Here is an 18,919-nt window from a genome sequence, read left to right on the forward strand (position 1 = left end):
AATTGTGGGCTTTACACCCTGTAAAAGATGTGGGAAATGCAGCGAAACAAAAATGTTCCTGGGAGAAAGCAGAGGCAAAAAAAAGCTAATTTTGCATGTATTCCAATAAAAGCGAAAGGGTAGATATACATTCCCATGAAAAAATAATTAAATTCCAAAAATGATACAATATAGAAAGAAATAGTATAGTGATCCAGCACATTCTGCATCCATGTTAGGCAAGTCAAGACCAAGAAAAAACAGACAAATACAGCACAACACGTGGTCACAGATAAGAGGGTCACATGCAGGTCAGAGCTCTCAAACAGAGATGCTACACTTACATTTGTGGTAATTGGAGAGAGAACAGGGAACTCTGATTTACAAAAGAAAAAGAGAAAAGCGAAGCGTGAGAATCATTGAGGCACTCATCCAGAGAGGTCTGATAAATGGACTATTGGGCACAAGCAGCATTTTCAGATACACCTGTGATTAGTTTTCAGAAAGAAGGAAAATCTGTGGGACTGGGTGACTAACTCCAATTCGGCTGGTTATTCCTGATTCAAACCCGCAGGAAACGCTGCACTGAGGAAACACTACAATGTGTGGTTTGTCTATGTTCCCTTGTGTTATTAACACCCCCTAACACTACCCAATCGGATTGAAGGTGAAAAGGGGGCGGCAAAAGCAAAGTTGGTGAAGGAGAAAGAAAGATGACGTGAAAAACGTTCAACTTTGAGCCAATGTATTTTAAAAAGCAAATATATGACAAGCACAGTTATGCTTACCACATTTTTTTTTATAGCAAAGAATAATAAAAACAATTTACTAATTTGTTGTCACCTTACTTTCTTGCTTGTAAAAGAGGCTCAGCCAAATGAATATGGTTGACAAATGAAAATGATGCAACTGTTGCACAAGAAAGGTATTTTCTTCTTCATCTTGAATACTAAGAAGATCTGATCCTAGGAAGGACACAGGCAAAAACAGCATGGTGATTATGACTTGACTGAATGACTTTCATACACAAGATCAAGATATGAACATAAGTAATGAACCATACATTTTTGTGTCATTTTGCTGTATTACTGTTGTGCTGCTGAGCCATGTTCTACCTTACTGGGGGATTATATGTAAAATTCAAACCTAACATCGCAAAATCCCTAAAGTCCGCAGTCTTTCCGTTTTTAAACTATATGGATACTCCTTTGATAAGTCTGCTTTAATTTCTTAAAATAGAAAGCCCTTCTGCCATTTCTCCTATGTACTCCCTCTGCTGATTTCCTGTTTCCTACAATGATCTTTCCCAATTTTCAGCCTGCCTAAACCAGTGCGTAGTCTCTATTTTCGGCTTCGGCACTTGTCTTGGGTACAACAGTTGCAGGCCACTTCTAGCAAACAAATGCAACCCTTCCGGAACCTCTCCTAGAACTCTGAGCTACTTCCTGTATTGTGGCCACAAAATGGCAGCTGTAAGAATTAGTTTCTCCTGCCCACGCAGCTACTCCAGTCTGCACATTTTCCCCTACAAAAACTGGATTATTTAACATTCTTACTTCAAACCGGATTTGATGTTGAAATATGTATTTTTCTGTGCCTCTCTACATGTGCCCAGTGACTGCGCTGAATCCATTTCTACTGGATAAATATTTTTCACGTTAGGTACAATGTGAGGATGTAAGGATTTCCTCAAGTGCTTTGGAAATTGAGTTGCATGTTTGGCAGTCTTGTCTTGGACCTGCCGCATTAGAAGAAAAGTGTACTAAAATACAAGCATTTAATATAAATGTAAATGTACTACATACTGCCTTACTTAAATTACATAAAGTATGTTGGTAACATACAATTTTAGATGTCACTATAAAGGTACAGAACAGGGATAGTCAATGCCTCAGTCGTATCAGCTGAGACGTCAAGGAGTGGAGCTTAGGAAGAGTCTTTGAGCACACCACATTCACGCATGGTGAACCTGCACATACAAATCAAGGTCCCCTACACACTAGGTGCAATAGGAGTTGATATTCAACATATGCAAGAGGTACATTTATGGTCTTTGTTCAAAACATCCTCAGGGAATGGGCTCTACCTTTTTGTTGTTTTTCTTAGTCTTTGTTAGTCTACACAATCTTTGTAAGGCCGCAATCCTACTTGGGAGTCAGACAGGATGAGCCCAGTTTAAGATTTTGTGATAGGTTGGAGGGAAAGGAAGTGAATCAGCAGAGAGTGAAATATGATACGGCGACCCCCCTGACAGGGGTGTTGCAGCAGCAGCTCATGATTTAAGGTGTCAAAGGGCAGGTTGCTTTTTAGCAGCATTTAGTAGTAAACGCAACGTTTATCGACTGCCTTGTGAGCATCGCCCCTGAATGTATTGACACCTATTTTAGTGTTTTATGGGACCCGGACTCCTTTGACCTCTCTAGTGACCCGCAGCCTCACTGAAAAACACAGCTTTTTGACTGTCCTTTATGACTGGGTAAACAGTGCTAAACTGGTGCTGCTGTGTTTACAAAGAACTAATGGACAGTCTATCACCGCAACCAGAAAGAGAGGGAGAGAGTGAGAATGTGTGTATCTCTCCGTTAGAAAGAGTGTATGTGGGTGTTGTTTGTAAGAGAGGGCGAACCTATGTGAGGGTGAATGTGAGTTAGCCAGAGCTTTATGTGAAGTTAGTGATCACAACCAGTAGTTTTTTTAAATCATTTTTGAAAATGGGGCCCCTACGAGGCTCTGTTTTTTTTTTTTTTTTAATGTACAAGTAAACAAAGTTATTTCTTTCATGTGAAATGTGTGCAAGAACCCCTAAGGTAATCGAAGTCAGTGATGAAGTCACTGGAACAGTTTTACTTCATGTTGCATGGTGTATCTGTCCCAGTTTTCCAAAGAGTTTTCTTTTCCCTGATGTTTCTTCTGCAGCATTTTTTTCGTGCATCAAGTCTTGTATTACGTATACTGCGACCCAAGTTGCCTGTAGGTATCGGGTTACTTCCGAAGTTGATGTATGTTCATACATAACGGCATTCCAGAAGTTTCTGTTCATAGTAATTATTGTGCCATAAAGATGTGCTTATTAAATGATCATTCGTGCCCTGACCTCCTTGCAGAGCGCAGAGGGGGATAGAAACATATAGGTCAATTGTAATTACGATTCTATGGGATAATGTGTGTAGGAATTACATATCTTTCAAAATAAGGAAAGCACAATGGGGAAACTCTGAGAATCCCTCACTGAGCTTCTCGTGTGTGCTGCAATCTAGCTTTCAAATTCTGTGCGCAGACAGAGTGTATTGCCAGTGATGGAAGTGAGGGGTGCACGTGAGGGTAAGTGGGGGCAGCCTGCACTTTTATTTATTTTTTTCCAAATTAATGCTTGGTGGTGTGTTTGGGTGGGATGTTGGATCGCAGCGGATCAACAAATCTCTGGGTGTCAAGAGGTGTTTTGGGCATTTCACCTTAATTTTGACTCTAGAATATCACTGACCAACAATATCATGGGGAAATTTTTGAAATCCAGAACATCAAGGGACATGAAAACGGAAGGTAAAAATATGTTTTTTTCTTTCATTAGTTTTTTTTTATATATATGATATTGATATATGGTAGATTTTCTTAAGGGCAATTGTTATTTCATTTGTACTTGATTTAATGGTATTTTATGTAATTATGTTTTTATTTCTTAATACAATTAAAGTATTTTATTTAAACTTTTTTGGTATTATTTATATTTTATTAAGCGGTTGGGTTTGTAGGGAATAGGGTGGGATTTTTTTTAAATAGGTTTTCAATGTGTTAATTAAATTAATCATTATGTAGATTATACAGTCATATCTTCAAGTTACATTTTAGCATAGAAATGTATTAAATTATATTTACAATATGCTTTTACATGCATCGAATCTTATATCTTTTTATAATGAATATTTTAAAATGAATTTTGTATCATTTTAATCATTTAAATTAGTAGTAAAGTTAATTTTTCATAATGTTAATTGAGTTGGGTGTAGTTTGCCAATTATCTCCTCCCCAAAATCCAATGCTCCCCAGTGATATGTAGGATGGAGTGAGAATAGCTAACCTCACTGTCCCAAAATCAAACACTTTCCTCAATTGTAGTTAGGTTGGAATGAGAATAGTAAAGTTAACCTTCTCAAAAACCCAAACGTTCTCAAATGTTACTTAGACTGGAGTGACAATAGTAAACGTGAGAGCCCTGTGAGACAACTCCTTACCTCCTGTAGGTATTTATAAATGTTTTAAATTATATATAATTTTGAAATATATATTCATAGATACATTTTTATATCAAATTATTAATTACATTTTAATATAATGTTAATATATATCATATGTAATATACAACATACATTACAGTATAATTTTTTGCTTTAATACTAAAAATAAATGTAATCTGTACACAATTTGCTTCATTAACTTTTCTATTACGAAATTCCTTTGCATGTAATTGTAATTTAAACTAAATTAATACATTATACAAATAATATAAACCAATTTTAAAATTATTTCAAATATATGTTCTTTATAACAACAAAACATAAGAACATTTTTCATGTTACATTACAATGTTTATATTGTTTATTTTGTAAACTACTCTTTCCAATACACTGTAAATTATTGTACATTTTCATTCATACTATTTTTAAATATTTATAATATTTTAAAAAACATTTGTTAAACATTCTAATGATTGTTATTTTACACTATTATGTAATTATTTTTCCATTTACTTAAATGTTAACATAGTCTTTCATAATTTATTTTTCTACTGATACCAGTATTTTCCATTTTTCCTCTTCAGTGTTCAGTATAGAACATCGTATATGACAGCTCCTGGTACGGGTCTTCCATTTAGGTAAGGACATTTATGTTACCTTATTTAAAATATTCTAGGGGGTCTTGTGGGTTATTAGACTATTATTATGTGGGTGTTAGCATAGTTATCGAGATTTTGTAATTTGTGCTTGGAAAATATTAAAAGTTAGTAACATCATTGAAAACGGCTTTAATGTTTAGGGTGTTGGTAATATTTTAAGTACAGATATAGAGTAGCTTTTATATTTTGTAGGTTTTTCAAGATTACGTTTTTGTAATTTTACAAAGAAAATGATATGTATTTTTTATATCTAAAGTTTTATAGTAATTTTCCTTGCTTTGATGTTTTCCTGGAACATTTATCCCTTAATATATGTTTTGGGGAAGGTTGCATTTGTAAGGTTCTTTTTAAATTGGATGATTGCTTGTGGATTTATCTTGTGGCAGTATGATTCCCCTTCCAATACCTCAGGAACTGAAATCTAAGTAATATATTTGTTTTATTCAGTATAAAATGTGGGAGGGTTAAATGCTATTTTTCTGAATTTCTATTTTACGTTTATGTGTGCATGTTTTATCATAAATGGCTATTTTATTTTTAAAATTATGCTTTAAAATGGGGTTATTCTCTAACCTTTTGCCTCTGACCTCCTATGTTTGACTGTGTGCTGCATTTCGTTTTAGCCCTGTAAACATGTCTCAGACCTGCCACTGCAGTATCTGTGTGTACATTTTTAAACTGCCATTTCGTTCTGGCAAGTGCACCCACTTACCAGGCCCAAACCTTCCCCTTCAATACGTGTAAGTCATCCCTAAATTAGGCCCATGGCAGCCCCATGGGCAGGGTACAGTGTATATAAAAAGTAGGACATGTACTGGTATGCTTTACATGTCCTGATTGTGAAATGCTGCTAAATTCGTTTTTCACTGTTGCAAGGATTATTCCCCTATAGGGTAACACAGGGACTGCCTGTAAATATCTTTTAAGTGTAATTTACCATCGGGAGCAGATACAGATGTAGAATTTGGGGTCTCAGAACTCACAATTTAAAAATACTTCTTTTTGTGAAGTTGTTTTTTGAATTGTACATTTGAAAATGCCACTTTTAGAAAGTGGAAATTTTCTGGCTTGACTATTCTGTGTCTCTGCCTCTCTGCTGAATACACAATTGGGTCAGTATGACAGTTGGGCTGTTTGTGTATTCACTCTAGACAATCACACAAAGGGAGCTGAGGTGTGCCTGCATATCCTGATGGCCCATCACCAGTTTGATGGGTCTTCCTGGGCTAGAGTGGTGGGACGAGTTGACACTTGCACCTGAATAGAGCTGTGTCTGTCCTCGAACAAAGCAGTCTCCAAACCCCTGGAGTGTGTCTGGGGCCAATGCAGGGAAAGGCAGAGTCTTGTGCACTACAAAGACTTATTTTTGAAGTTTGTCTAGTTCAAAGACAGAAATGGGTATAAGTACTGGACTTCAGACACCACAGTTAGAACTCTTCTGGACTCAGTAAATTCTGCCAGCAAGAAGAGCTGGATGCTGTAGGAGCCCTTGGAAGTGAGCTCTGTTGCAACCAAGAAGAAACTAAGCACATCGCTGACTTCGCTGTAGCATCTGTGGCCCTATGGTGTGACTGCAACACCACAAAGTCAACAACTCTCATCTTGACCTGCTGGATTCATCGACCCCACCTTGTCGTAAGGAACCGATGCCTTGCCACCGATACTGCACCACCTTCCCTGCAACCATAAGGAAGCAACACCTCATCTCCCCTCCCTAGCAGTAAGGAACCAATGCCTCACCTCCCTGATAGCAGCAAGGAATTGACGCTGCACTGGCTCCAGTGACGCCTCACCTCCCCGACTCCTTGCAACGTCTTTCTTTCCTCATTGTTTTTAAAGGTACTGTACCTGGGGTCTGAGCGACTCCATGACCGCACTCCCTCACGAGTGGAAGTAAGTCCATCAAGATGCCAAGATAGCTCCAGTTGGAGCTACTATATTTCTAGGCGCTAAAAAAAGATTTAGTGCCTCATTATGAGTTTGTCAGAAGACTGCCAGTTCAGTCTTCCGCCTGCCGGCCCTATTATAAGTTTCCTGCTGGGCAGCGGGAAACTACCACAACATTGATGCCCGCTTGTAAATGAGCCAGCGGCAATGTTGCGGTGCATCAGGTGCAACAGCTTTTTAAGCGTGATGGGGCTGTCCATGGGGGCCCCTGCACTGCCCATGCCAAGTGCATGGGCAGTGTAGGGACCCCTACTAGGGCCCCCTGCACCCCATCACTGCCATGCAAAAGCTGGCGGACATGGGAGTCATAATCCCCAGGGCAGCGCTGCCCTGGCGTATTAAGACCGCCGGCTAGTAAAAAAGTACTGGTGCTAGCGGTTGCACCGTGGCGCTTTCGCCATGGAATATGGCTGTCGGTCCTCCACATTGGCGGCGGCCCAACTGCCACTGCGAGTCTTGCAGTCCTAGGACCGCCAGACTCGTAATGAGGGCCTTCAAATTTGTATCTTTATTTGGGTGTGATGGATTTTTGTCATTTTGGTCTTGTTTTACTCAGATAAATATTGGCTATTGTTCTAAACTGGCGTGGAGTATCTTTGTGGTGTTTTCACTGTGTTACTGTGTGAGTGAACAAATACTTTACACATTGCCTCCTAGATAAGCCTGACTGCTTGAGCCAAGCTACCGAAGGGATGAGCAGAGGTTTTCTTAGCTCTGTTACTACTAACTTAGCCTGACTAGAGTGAGGGACTAGAGTGAGGGTGCAAACCACTGCCAACTAGAGAACCCATTTCTAACAAATTCTTTCAGAGAAAAATAGGTAATTATATTTTATGTTTTTAGTATTTAGGTGTGATTTTTTCATTTAAACTGTGGTGTATTGTATTATGGTCTTCTAACTATTAGTATACTATATTTTAAATCATTCAGATTTTTTTAGTTGTAGTTATATTTGTAAAGTATGTTTTACCAATGCATGAATAATGATGTGTTAATATTTTAATTATTTAAAAATGTATATTATCTGTTTTTTGTTTTATGGGGTATTGCTGTGAGGGTTTTCATGTAGTGATTTTGTTTGTGATGTTCTTTAACTTGCTATGCATTGGTAAGTTAATTTGGCTACCCTAGACCTTAGTTGTTGTGCTAGGGAATGCTAGGAATTGTGTTAGGCATCATCTAGATAGCTTTTCTCTTTGTTTTAGTTTTCTTTGAAGTGGTATAAGATTGTTCATTTAAAATATGTCCTGAAAGGGAGGGTACTATCTGCTAGTGCATTATTTGTTTTTGCTTCCTGGTAACTTCTGTTGTTGGTACATATTCTAGGAATGTTTTTATTTTGTAGACAAATTAAGCATTGGTGGTGTAGTCAATAAGTACTGGATTTTTGGAAATAGCGTCTGGTTACAATGGTGATAGCAATCTTTTATTTCAGTACTGGGATATATTGAAAAGACTGTTTAAATCATCGCTTGCTCAAAGTTGATAATTATTGTTTGGTAGAAGTTATTGATTTTCTCTTTTACTGTTGTTAATAATTCTTGGTGTGTACAGTTTTACTTGTTTGTTAGTCCATAGATCAGGGCTTCATAGGTATGTTGGTGCTGCCTGTGAATTGTGCATATTTGTGTAATGGGTGGACATGCAGGATTTGAAAATACCCTTCATTAACCAGATAGTGCATTGTGTGTGTGGTACTCAATTATTTGCTGTGCAGAACATTATAATTCCTTTTACCTTTTTGTATTTGTCAAGGAGAATGGCATTCTGTTTTGTGTGAGTTACTATTAATACTAAGGAATATCTATTTCTTGAAATGTTCTTAGGGCTCTTCAGTTTACCTTATCATTCTTCTTGTTCAAATTATTAGTCCTTTTGGATTTGAAATTAAAGGTAACTGTTCTATTGATTCCTCAAGAACAGTTGGGGTGTGTCCTTTAAAATTATTCTTGTTGGGCAGAAAGACTTGTGCTAGCTTGTCTTAGGTCATGCATTACACTACAGACATACATATTGCTTATTTGGGGGGGGTGATTATGTTCTTTTATATTTTCTACTGTGCCATTAACCACAGCTCTTAGTGCATTTCCAGTGAGTTATTCAATTGTAGATATATGTTTAGTATATGTGCAATCCATATATCTCAGTAGGGGTTTCTGCTTTTATGGGGTTATGCATGTAGCTGTATTGGCATATTGTTAATGAAATACATATGGAAAATATATATTATTTCTATGCTAATTTATAATTAAATAGCAGGATAAATCCCTTTCAGAACATTTTTGCAATCTTGTATTTTATACTTACAATAATTATTTTCTGCTAGGAACTGTTATTGGTTGCTAAAGGGTTTCTCATTTTCCAATTATATTTTAAGTTGCTTTTCTCATTTGTTTTAGTGTTGGGAATATCTTTTTTAATTTACTATATTTGGTTGTACTATTTTTTTAAACTCAATGGCAAACTTATTTACAACTATTGTTTATATTCAATTTTTACAAAAATAAAGGTTTATTAGTTTAAGTATAATTTATTATTAGATTTTACATTTTAAACTTACTTTTTATGGTAGATGTTTTTTCAGTTTTGAAGAGCTTCATGCTTTTGGCCTCCTTTTCAGGTTGCTTTTCCACATTTTAAATGTTCTGCTCTTTATTAGGGGTATATAAAAAATATTTTTTTAGGTGTTTGATGATTTTTGATGATTTTTACAAGTAAACTTTGTTTTAATATTTTTACTTTTGGAAAGGATGAAGTTGCTTCCCCAGATCTGTATGCTTTTGTAGTTGCTGGTAGGCTTTCACACGGGCTGAGTCACAGTCTCCCCTCAGTGTGGCTTGAATTGCAGCAGTTTTATTCTTTGTCTGGTTTTGTGTTATCACTGTTTTTTAGGTCTTTATTTGTAACTGTTTTTGCTTTTTAAGTGATTGGTTTCAGTTCTTGGTAGATGTTTCGTTTTTTTAAAAAAATTTTGACTGCATATTGAAGATGCTAATATTTTTTTACTATGTTCTAATTATGATATTTGTTTAATATGCATATATTTAATTTGATATTTTAGTAGTTTTCTTTAGGGTTAAATTATTTTTGTTTACTTAGTTTTACTTTATTGTATGACCCAATACATTTCTTATCATGATTTTCTTTGTGTATTATGTGGCTTATTGTGTTGTGCATTGGTATTATTATTGTCTATATTTTTAGTTAAATATTGTTTATTTTATGGTACTTTTATTAGTGAAATTTGTGTTGTCTATGCTGTTGTTTGCATAGGGGATAAAGAAAGTTGACAATATTTTTGGAACAATATTTTTTCAGTACAGTTTTTTTGTCATATAATCAAGTTTAGGTTTATGAGAGAAGACGTATTTCCATGATCTTTGAAACAGTGAGGAAGTTGCTGATGGTACTCCAATAATTGTTGCTCGGTAGGTTAAGTATTGCTTTCTGGAGCAAGAGTGTAACATTTTTTGGTGGCAGTTGAAAAGGTTGATTCTTTAAGCAAGATGGCTTATGAGAGTGGTCAGGCGGTCAGTTCACACATTTAGGGTTTTTGTAGGTATGTTATTAGATAGGTATGATTGGTGCAAAACAGTCTTGTAGACATTAGAGTGTTATCAGTACCTGCAGAATCCTAAAACTCTTAAGTGTTGCATTTAGAAATCATCACAATACATTCATGGTTGATTTAGTTCTGGCATAAAAAGCAATGGTCTTTTGGATGTTCAGTTCATCACTCATAATGCTCCTGCAAATAATGAGGATGGAGTTGTGTTACTTGTGAGTCACAAAGGAAGTCTCAGTGGAGAGCATAGTTTCAGTTTACAAATCCAACCTCTTCTCAATTTACTCCTCTTAACACATTATGGATGTAAATCTCAGTCCTCTGTTCGTCCTGTATTTCTGTCTTATTTTTCATACCTACTTCAGGTAAAGCACTACTGGAGAATCACACCTGTTGTATGTTTTGAGATATTGGAAATACCAGCATCAGAGTCTGTGTTTTTGCTGCAGCTGGACCATTTTTGTTGTATTGTAGTTTCATTTACCAGTAGAACGATATTTATGTCTTATTTTCTCTACTATGCTGCTGGAGGATGTTCTGTAATTATTTTGATTGCACTTATGTTTTTTCACTGTTTATCTCTTTAATTATTTGTTTTTAAAACAGGAGTATATTATTTCTAAATTGCTGCAGTTATTCCTCTATACATTTTGTTTTAATGTCTATGTTGCTAAACCAAACTACAATTCAGATACACCTATGGGTAGATTTATGAAGGCTTTGCACTGTTGCAAAATCACAAAAAAAGTGAAGCAAACTGGGGCAAAGTCTTGATAAACTATTTACTTTCCAGTGCAAAGATTTTCTTGAACTGGAATGTTGCCTAAAGTAATGTACAGTAGCACTATGCACTTCATTGTGATACTTTGTGTCAATGAGACACCCCATGGGTGGTACATGGCTGTTCACACGCAACTTTGGTTGCTCCATTGCTTCGTGTGTAAAACTCACAAACTTGACCCTCAAATTCTGCAATGGGAGGTGAAAAATGTGGAACACACAACCATATTGTTATTACTATTTCAAACTATAATAAATATTTAGCAAGTACTAGAAAGTATCAGAGTTGATTACCTTGTTGTTTGCAAAATCTGTACGCCTCAGACAGCTTTGTCTCATTTAGCACTGTAGAAAAACTGTAACAATGATCTTTAAATTGTATCCACTGAACATCTGTCTCTGGGCATATTCCTCTGTCCCCTGGTATCTGTTGCTCTGTAAAAATACAATTCTTTAGGCTTGAAGCACATTAATGACTCACTTGCAGTATAAGGGTATGCACATTTTTCGTTGCAGTTATCAAAGAACACCATAGTTCAATTGTGTAGCTGAGTATTTTACCACAGAAATGTCTCATATACAACATCTACTACAACCCCTGGAATGTTCACTACAGAAAACAGCAGCAAAGACCATCTAAGAATATAGAGCCAGATGTATGACCATTTCATTTAGCAAGTATCTAAGTGCCACCTTTTGCGAGGCACAATTAGAGACTCGCATATGAAATGTACAAATGTGTCTGAGACACATTTAGTGATTCCTAATGGGGTCACAAAGACCTACCTCATCAATATTCATGAGGTAGGTCGCAATTTGCACTCACAGGGATGGTGGCTTGCTGGGGTCAGCAGACCCACATGTCTGTGACTGCTTTTTAAATAAAGCAGTATTTTAAATGCAGTCGGTTTTCCCTAAAGGAAAACGGGATGCATTTCAAACAAAAAAATGAAAAGTTTTCTTTTAATTGTTTCAGAACAGGCAGTGGTCCGTGGGGCCAGTACCTGCTCTAAAAATATATTTTTGCTTCCACTCACAAAGAAGAAGGGGCCCTGTGGGGACCCGTTCTCATTTGCGAATTTGTCAGCAACAGTTTGAAATTGGTGTTAACTGCGATGGTGTTGCGACCGCATTCCCGGTCACTAAACAATCATACATACCACTGCGACTCACAATTAGGATGGGACGCCCTTGGAACGCTCCTTCCTAATTGGGACTCGCAAATCCTTTTTGCGATTCGCTAAATAGAGTACTGAATCGCAGTAGTGGGTGTGTACATCAGGAAATGCATTTTTCTTGTCGCAAATGGCCCGAATTTGCGAATCTGGCTGTTTGCAACAAGAAAACAGCTTTGTACATCTGGCCCACAGTGCTTGCTCTGAAAGGAGTGGATTTTTTAAAAAACATTATCAACCCTAGAACAACACTATACATCCCCTTTAATACAGGCCAGTTTGGGAGCAGAAACTGAGCTGAACCTAATAGCTAAGGCTTCTGTATTCCCTACTGCTTTCCGAGGCTGTTGTCAAAATGAAGTGTGTGGGGCATTGTTAATGATGTCTTTGTATAGAATTAGCTTTATATAGGCCTCCTTCATTGTAGATGGTTTTCTGTTCTCTCTCCTGGAAGTAGTTGTTAACCAGGTGCAGTGAATCTGACTGGCTAGGAGAGAACAGCACTTTTCCAAATGTGTGCTACATCCTTGATCTCACCTTGGTCTAAACAGCAAGGAAAATGTTCAGAGAAAATTGAATGGTGTTTGGGTGCAAGAAAAGCTAAATAAAACAACATGGTTAAAGAAAGTACTGCAATGTCAAAACTAGATTTCTGTAAAATCCCAAAATAAATTTGGACGTTATTAAAGAAAACAAAATCATTTCATGAAAATATAGAAACCATCATTTTCATTTTAGTCTAGGAGAGCAGTCTTGCACAAATTACAAAAGCCCATTGTGGAAGCAGGACAGTGATCCACGTGCCAAATGAGGCTGACCAAGACTGTCAACTCAAAGAAGGGAAGTTTGCTTTTGGTCAGTTTTTACCTTAGGATTTTCACCCTTCTCTAAAAGCGAATGTGACCCTGTCGGTGAGGCAGTCTCAATGAGCTTGGTGTAGCATATTGGCCAACAGCTTTTGCAATGATAAAAAATGTTAGAAATGGGGCCTTTAGTAGGCAGTCAGGTTACCCCCTGTCCAAGCAAGGACCCTCACTCTAGTCAGGGTAAAGGAGAATCACTCTGTTAACCCTCGCTCACCCCCTTGGTAGCTTGGCACGAGCAGGCAGGGTTAACTTCAGAAGCAATGTGTAAAGTATTCGTACCAACACACACAGTAATACAGAGGAACACAACAAGTGGATATCACACCAGTTTAGAAAGATAGGCAATATTTATCTAAATTAAACAACACCAGAGCAACAAAAATCCAACATACACAAGTCAAGATATGAATTTAAAAAAGAATAAGAGCCTTAATCTTTAGAAAACAGTGAGAATGCTGCTCTTACACAAAGTACCTGGTTCCCGTAAAAAATAAAGCCATATGGGTGAGCGTGCGTTGAAAAAGGCCAGCCTGCGTCGATTTCTCACTCACAAGCAAGACCGTGCGTCGTTTCTCCTCTGGACGGGTTGGCATGCGTCATTTCTTCTCTCCTGGAGGCTTGCGTCGTTATCAGCAGCCGCTAGCGGGTATTGCGTGTTGTTTCTCTATCCATAATGCATCAATCTCCCAGCCACGATGTAGATGGAGTGTTGATTTTAGCTACGAGGCCAGCGGCGCGTCGTTTATAAGCTGCATTGCGGATGGTGCATCGAAAGTTTCCCCGTATGGAGGTCTGTGCGTGGATTTCTGTCCTTTTCCACCAGCTTCACCTTTCAAGGGCCCAGAGACAGGTTAGGGAACCACTTGGCAGAGCAGGGGTCTCAGCAGAGAGTCCAGGTGCAGGCAGAGAGAAGTCGTTGATGTCCCTGAGACTTCAACAACAGGAGGCAAGCTCAGTTCAAGCCCTTGGAGCTTCTTCACCTATGAGAGAGATAGGCCTTGCAACAGTGAAGACTGGATCTAACAATATTTCACTGTTAGGACATATAACACACATCAGTATATGTCCCACCGGTAATATACACTGCACCCTCCCCGTGGGGCTACCTAGGGCCTACCTTAGGGGTGCATTGAATGTATAAAAAGGAATGGTTTAGGCCTGGCAAGTGGGTACACGTGCCAAGTCCAATTGGCTGTTTAAAACTGCACACATAGACACTGCAGTGGCAGGTCTAAGCCATGTTTACAGGGCTACTAGTGTGGGTGGCACAACCGGTGCTGCAGGCCCACTAGTAGCATTTGATTTACAGGACCTGGGCACCTCTAGTGCACTTCACGAGGGACTTACTAGTAAATCAAATATGCCAAACACTTACACTTTAGCACTGGTCAGCAGTGGTAAAGTGTCCAGATCAAACAAAACAGCTAAAACAGAGTCCAGAACACAGAAACAACCTTGGAAGCAGAGGCAAGAAGTTAGGGGAGGCCACACCAAAGATGCTAAGTCCAACACGTGTCCCCCCCAGCTGAAAGTGGGGAGCAACTCCCCAGCCTCGTGGAAGTTCTCATCACTAAGGCGAAAGAACCTGGACAGACCATCAGTATTGGCATGTTCTGTGCCAGGGAGGTGTTCCACCTTAAAGTCCATTCCCTGTAGGGAGATGGACCACCTCAACAATTTTGGATTCTCACCCCTCATCTGCATTAACCATCTGAGGGGCCTGTGCTGTCTGTACCCGGAAGTGAGTCCCAAACATATAGGGTCTTAGCTTCTTCAGTGCCCAGACCACAGGAAAAGCTTCATGCTCAATTGCACTCCTCCAACATTCCCAGGGCAGTAACCTCCTGCTAATGGAGGCTACAGGTTGATCTAGGCCCTCTTCATTTAGCTGTGATAACACTGCTCCTGTACCATGATCTGAAGCATCAGTTTGCACAACAGACTCCTAGGAGAAATCAGGTGCCTTCAGCACAGGTGCTGTGCACATTGCTGCCTTCAGGGCATCAAACGCTGCCTGGCAAGACTCAGTCTAGATCACATTTCTGGGCTGCTCTTTGGAAGTCAACTCAGTCAAGGGAGCAACAATAGTGCCATATCCCTTGACAAACCCCCTGTAGTATCCAGAGAGACCTAAAAAGGCTCTCACTTCAGTCTGGGTCTTGGGAGGCTCCCAAGCCAGAATGGTGTCAATTTTTGGCTGTATGGGTGCCACCTGGCCACTCCCCACCTGGTATCCCAAGTACACCACAGAACCCTGCCCTATTTGGCACTTATTTGCCTTAATAGTGAGGTCTGTCTTTTGCAGGACCTCCAGCACTATACAGAGGTGCTGTAGGTGCTCCTCCCAAGTGGAGCTGAACACAGCAATGTCATCTAGGTAGGCTGCACTGAAATCATCCAGCCCACCCAACACCTAGTTGACCAACCTCTGAAAGGTGGCAGGGGCATTCTTCATCCCAAAGGGCATTACCCTAAACTGGCAGTGCCCACCTGGTGTGGAGAATGCAGACCTCTCCTTCCCCCTCAGGTAGGGTACAATGCCAATACCCAGAGGTAAGATCAAATGTACTTAGGTATTTGGCAGCCCCTAACCGGTCAATGAGCTCATCAGCTCAGGGGATGGGGTGCGCATCAGTCTTGGTGACCACATTGAGTCCCCGGTAATCCACACAGAACCGGAGTTCTGGAGTGCCACCAGGAGCAGCAGCTTTTGGGACCAAGACCATAATGCTGGCCCAAGGGCTACTGGAAAACTTGGTAACCCCTAATGCTAACATCTTAGAAACATCGGGGTCATTACGACCCTGGTGGTTGATGGAGAAGTGGCAGTTTTACCGCCAACAAGCTGGCCGGAAAAATATTTGAATTATGACCTTGGCGGTTACCGCCATGGTCATCCGCCACTTCTCCGATCAGACCGCCATGGCGGAGACGACCGCTGGGCTGGAGACTTGGGTCTCCAGCCCCGCGGGCGTCACAAGACCGGCGGCGGTATCATGACCCGGCTCACCGCCATGGATTTCATGGGGTTTGGAACCGCCATGAAATCCATGGCGGTAAGCACTATCGGTGCCAGGGAATTCCTTCCCTGGCACTGATAGGGGTCTCCCCCACCCCCAACCCCCACCCGAGTCCGTCTCCGACACCCCCACCCCCTGCTACCCTCCAAAGGTGGCAGGACCCCCCTCCCCACCCCTACCCCTGACATCACAACACAGACACATGCATGCAGACACCACCAACACGCATTCCCGCACACACACAAACATGCCAACAGACACACACACAGTCATACACGCACACATCCATACAGACATACATACAGACAGACACGCACACATTTCCATTCACACTACACCCTGCATGCATACACGCACTCACACACCCCCTCTACATACTCACACCCCCATGCACGCACACATCACACAACCCCCCCCAACCCCCCTCCCTTAACGGACGATCAACTTACCTTGTCTGTTGATCTTCCGGGAGGGGACGGGATCCATGGGGACTGCTCCTCCACCAGCACCCCGTCAACAGAACATCGCCATGCTCCGTGGGCGGTATTCTGTTGACGGGGTGGTGGAGGTGGAGCAACCTCCACTTCCCCGCCGTCCGCCAGTATGGCTGCTGGCGGCTCTCCGTCCGGAAAAGGACGGAGGGCTGCCAGCAGTCATAATACGCTGAGTGGAAAACCGCCACCACTGGCGGTCTTCAGCACGGCAGTCTTTTCACAAGACCGCCGAGGTCGAAATGACCCCCATCATCTTTCATGATAGCCCTAATCTTATCAGTCACTATGTAAACTTTATGTTTAACAGGAGGACTGTCCCCAGTGTACACATCATGTGTACACATGTGTGTGACCACTGGGATCAAGGAGAACAGGGAGGCGAACTGACCCAACATCTGGCAACAGTCCCTCTGTTTTTCTGGGGTCAGGGAGGAGGAGAGGTTTACACCTTCCAGAGATCCGTCCTTCTCCTTAGCAAACAGGAGGTCACTCTCTTCCTCCACCTCATCATCTGTTGCTAGGAGCATTGTTAGGTCCGGGCGCTCAAAGTGTGACTTGAGGCGGTTCACATGCAGGACCCTCAAGGGGTTCCTGGGAGTCTGCAAGTCCACCAGGTAGGGGACTTCACTCTTGTGCACCAGCACCTCAGATGGCTCAGTCCATTTGTCCTGGAGCGCCCCAGGCTCCACTGGCACCATCACCCACACTTTCTGGCCAGGCAGAAACTCGACCAGAGTGGCATTCTGGTGATAACAATGTTTCATGTCCTCCTGGCTTGCCTCTAGGTTCTCTTGTGTGAGACACCTGAAGTGGGCAGTCTGTTTTTTAAGATCCAGCATGTAGGGGCAATACTCTTCCTCCAGCTCTTTTCCTTGGCAGAAGTTCCTCTTGGTTCCAGAAGCAAACTGATTTTCAGGGGTTTTGGGTCCAATACTTATACCCCTTTCTACCTTTGAAGTAGGCCTACTTCAAAGGAAAATCTTTGTTGTTCACAAGATCCTGCCTTGCCCAGGACAGGCCCCAGGCACACAACAGGTTGTTGGAGACTGCATTGTGAGAGGGCAGGTACAGCCCTTTCAGATGTAAGTGACCACTCCTCCCTCCACTCTAGCACAGATGGCTCATCAGTATATGCAGGCTACACCTCAGCTCCCTTTGTCTTACTATCTAGAGAGGATTCCGAAACAGCCCAACTGTCGAACCAGCCCAGACAGGCAACCCACAAACAGGCAGAGTCACAGAAAGGTTTAAGCAAGAAAATGCCTACTTTCTAAAAGTGACATTTTCAAACTAACAATCTAAAAACCAATGTCACTAAAATATGTATTTTTAAATTGTGAGTTCAGAGACCCTAAACTCCATATTTCTATCTGCTCCCAAAGGAAATCTACACTTTAATAATATTTAAAGGCAGTTCCCATGTTAACCTATGAGAGAGATAGGCCTTGCAACTGTGAAGACTGAATCTAGCAATATTTCACTGTTAGGATATGTAACACACCTCAGTACATGTCCCACTTGTAACATACACTGAACCCTGCCCATGATGCTACCTAGGGCCTACCTTAGGGGTGCCTTACATGTATAAACAGGGAAGGTTTAGGAAGTTGAATTCGCAGTTTAAAACCTCACACACAGACACAGCAGTGGCAGGTCTGAGCCATGTTTACGGGGCAACTGGTGTGGTTGGCACAACTAGTGCTGTAGGCCCACTAGTAGTATTTGATTTACAGGCTCTGGGTACCTCTAGTGCACTTTATAGGGACTTACTAGTAAATCAAATATGCCAATCATGGATAAGCCAATTCACACATATAATTTATACAGGGATCAATAACACTTTAGCACTGGTCAGAAGTGGTAAAGTGTCCAGAGCACACAACATAGCAAAAACAGAGTCCAGCACACAGGAACAACCTGGGAAGCAGAGGCAAAAAGTTAGGGGAGACCATGCCAAGGATACCAAGTCTAACAAAAAATCCCTGGGTGAAGCAAAGCTGTTCGTGAGTCCCAGAAAGTCATGCTTTTTTGGAAAGATGTAGCCATGTTCCTTGGTCTTCCAAGGCCCACACATATTATTATTTTTCATTCTAAAAGATGGAGAACACCCACTAAAAGCCCATATTCCCACAAAAGGGGTGTTTCAATTTTGAATATGTTTTTTTTTAGGTAGTTTAATTTCTTATTTCTTTCTGAGCTGAT

General features: G+C 40.6%; 1 protein-coding gene across 1 annotated transcript in view; it reads right to left on the bottom strand.

Moving 5' to 3' along the window:
• PLA2R1 (phospholipase A2 receptor 1) overlaps positions 1–18,919 on the bottom strand; it is a 1,061,792-nt gene that overhangs the window by 44,010 nt on the left and 998,863 nt on the right. The window contains exons 26-27 of the mRNA XM_069224206.1: positions 11,457–11,597; positions 828–944 (exon numbers count right to left, since the gene is read on the bottom strand). Coding sequence (XP_069080307.1) covers positions 828–944; positions 11,457–11,597 — 258 coding nt within the window. The remainder of the gene's footprint in view (positions 1–827; positions 945–11,456; positions 11,598–18,919) is intronic.

The sequence above is a fragment of the Pleurodeles waltl genome, chromosome 3_1 (genome assembly GCF_031143425.1).
Source record: "Pleurodeles waltl isolate 20211129_DDA chromosome 3_1, aPleWal1.hap1.20221129, whole genome shotgun sequence".
Classification (NCBI taxonomy): Eukaryota; Metazoa; Chordata; class Amphibia; order Caudata; family Salamandridae; genus Pleurodeles; species Pleurodeles waltl.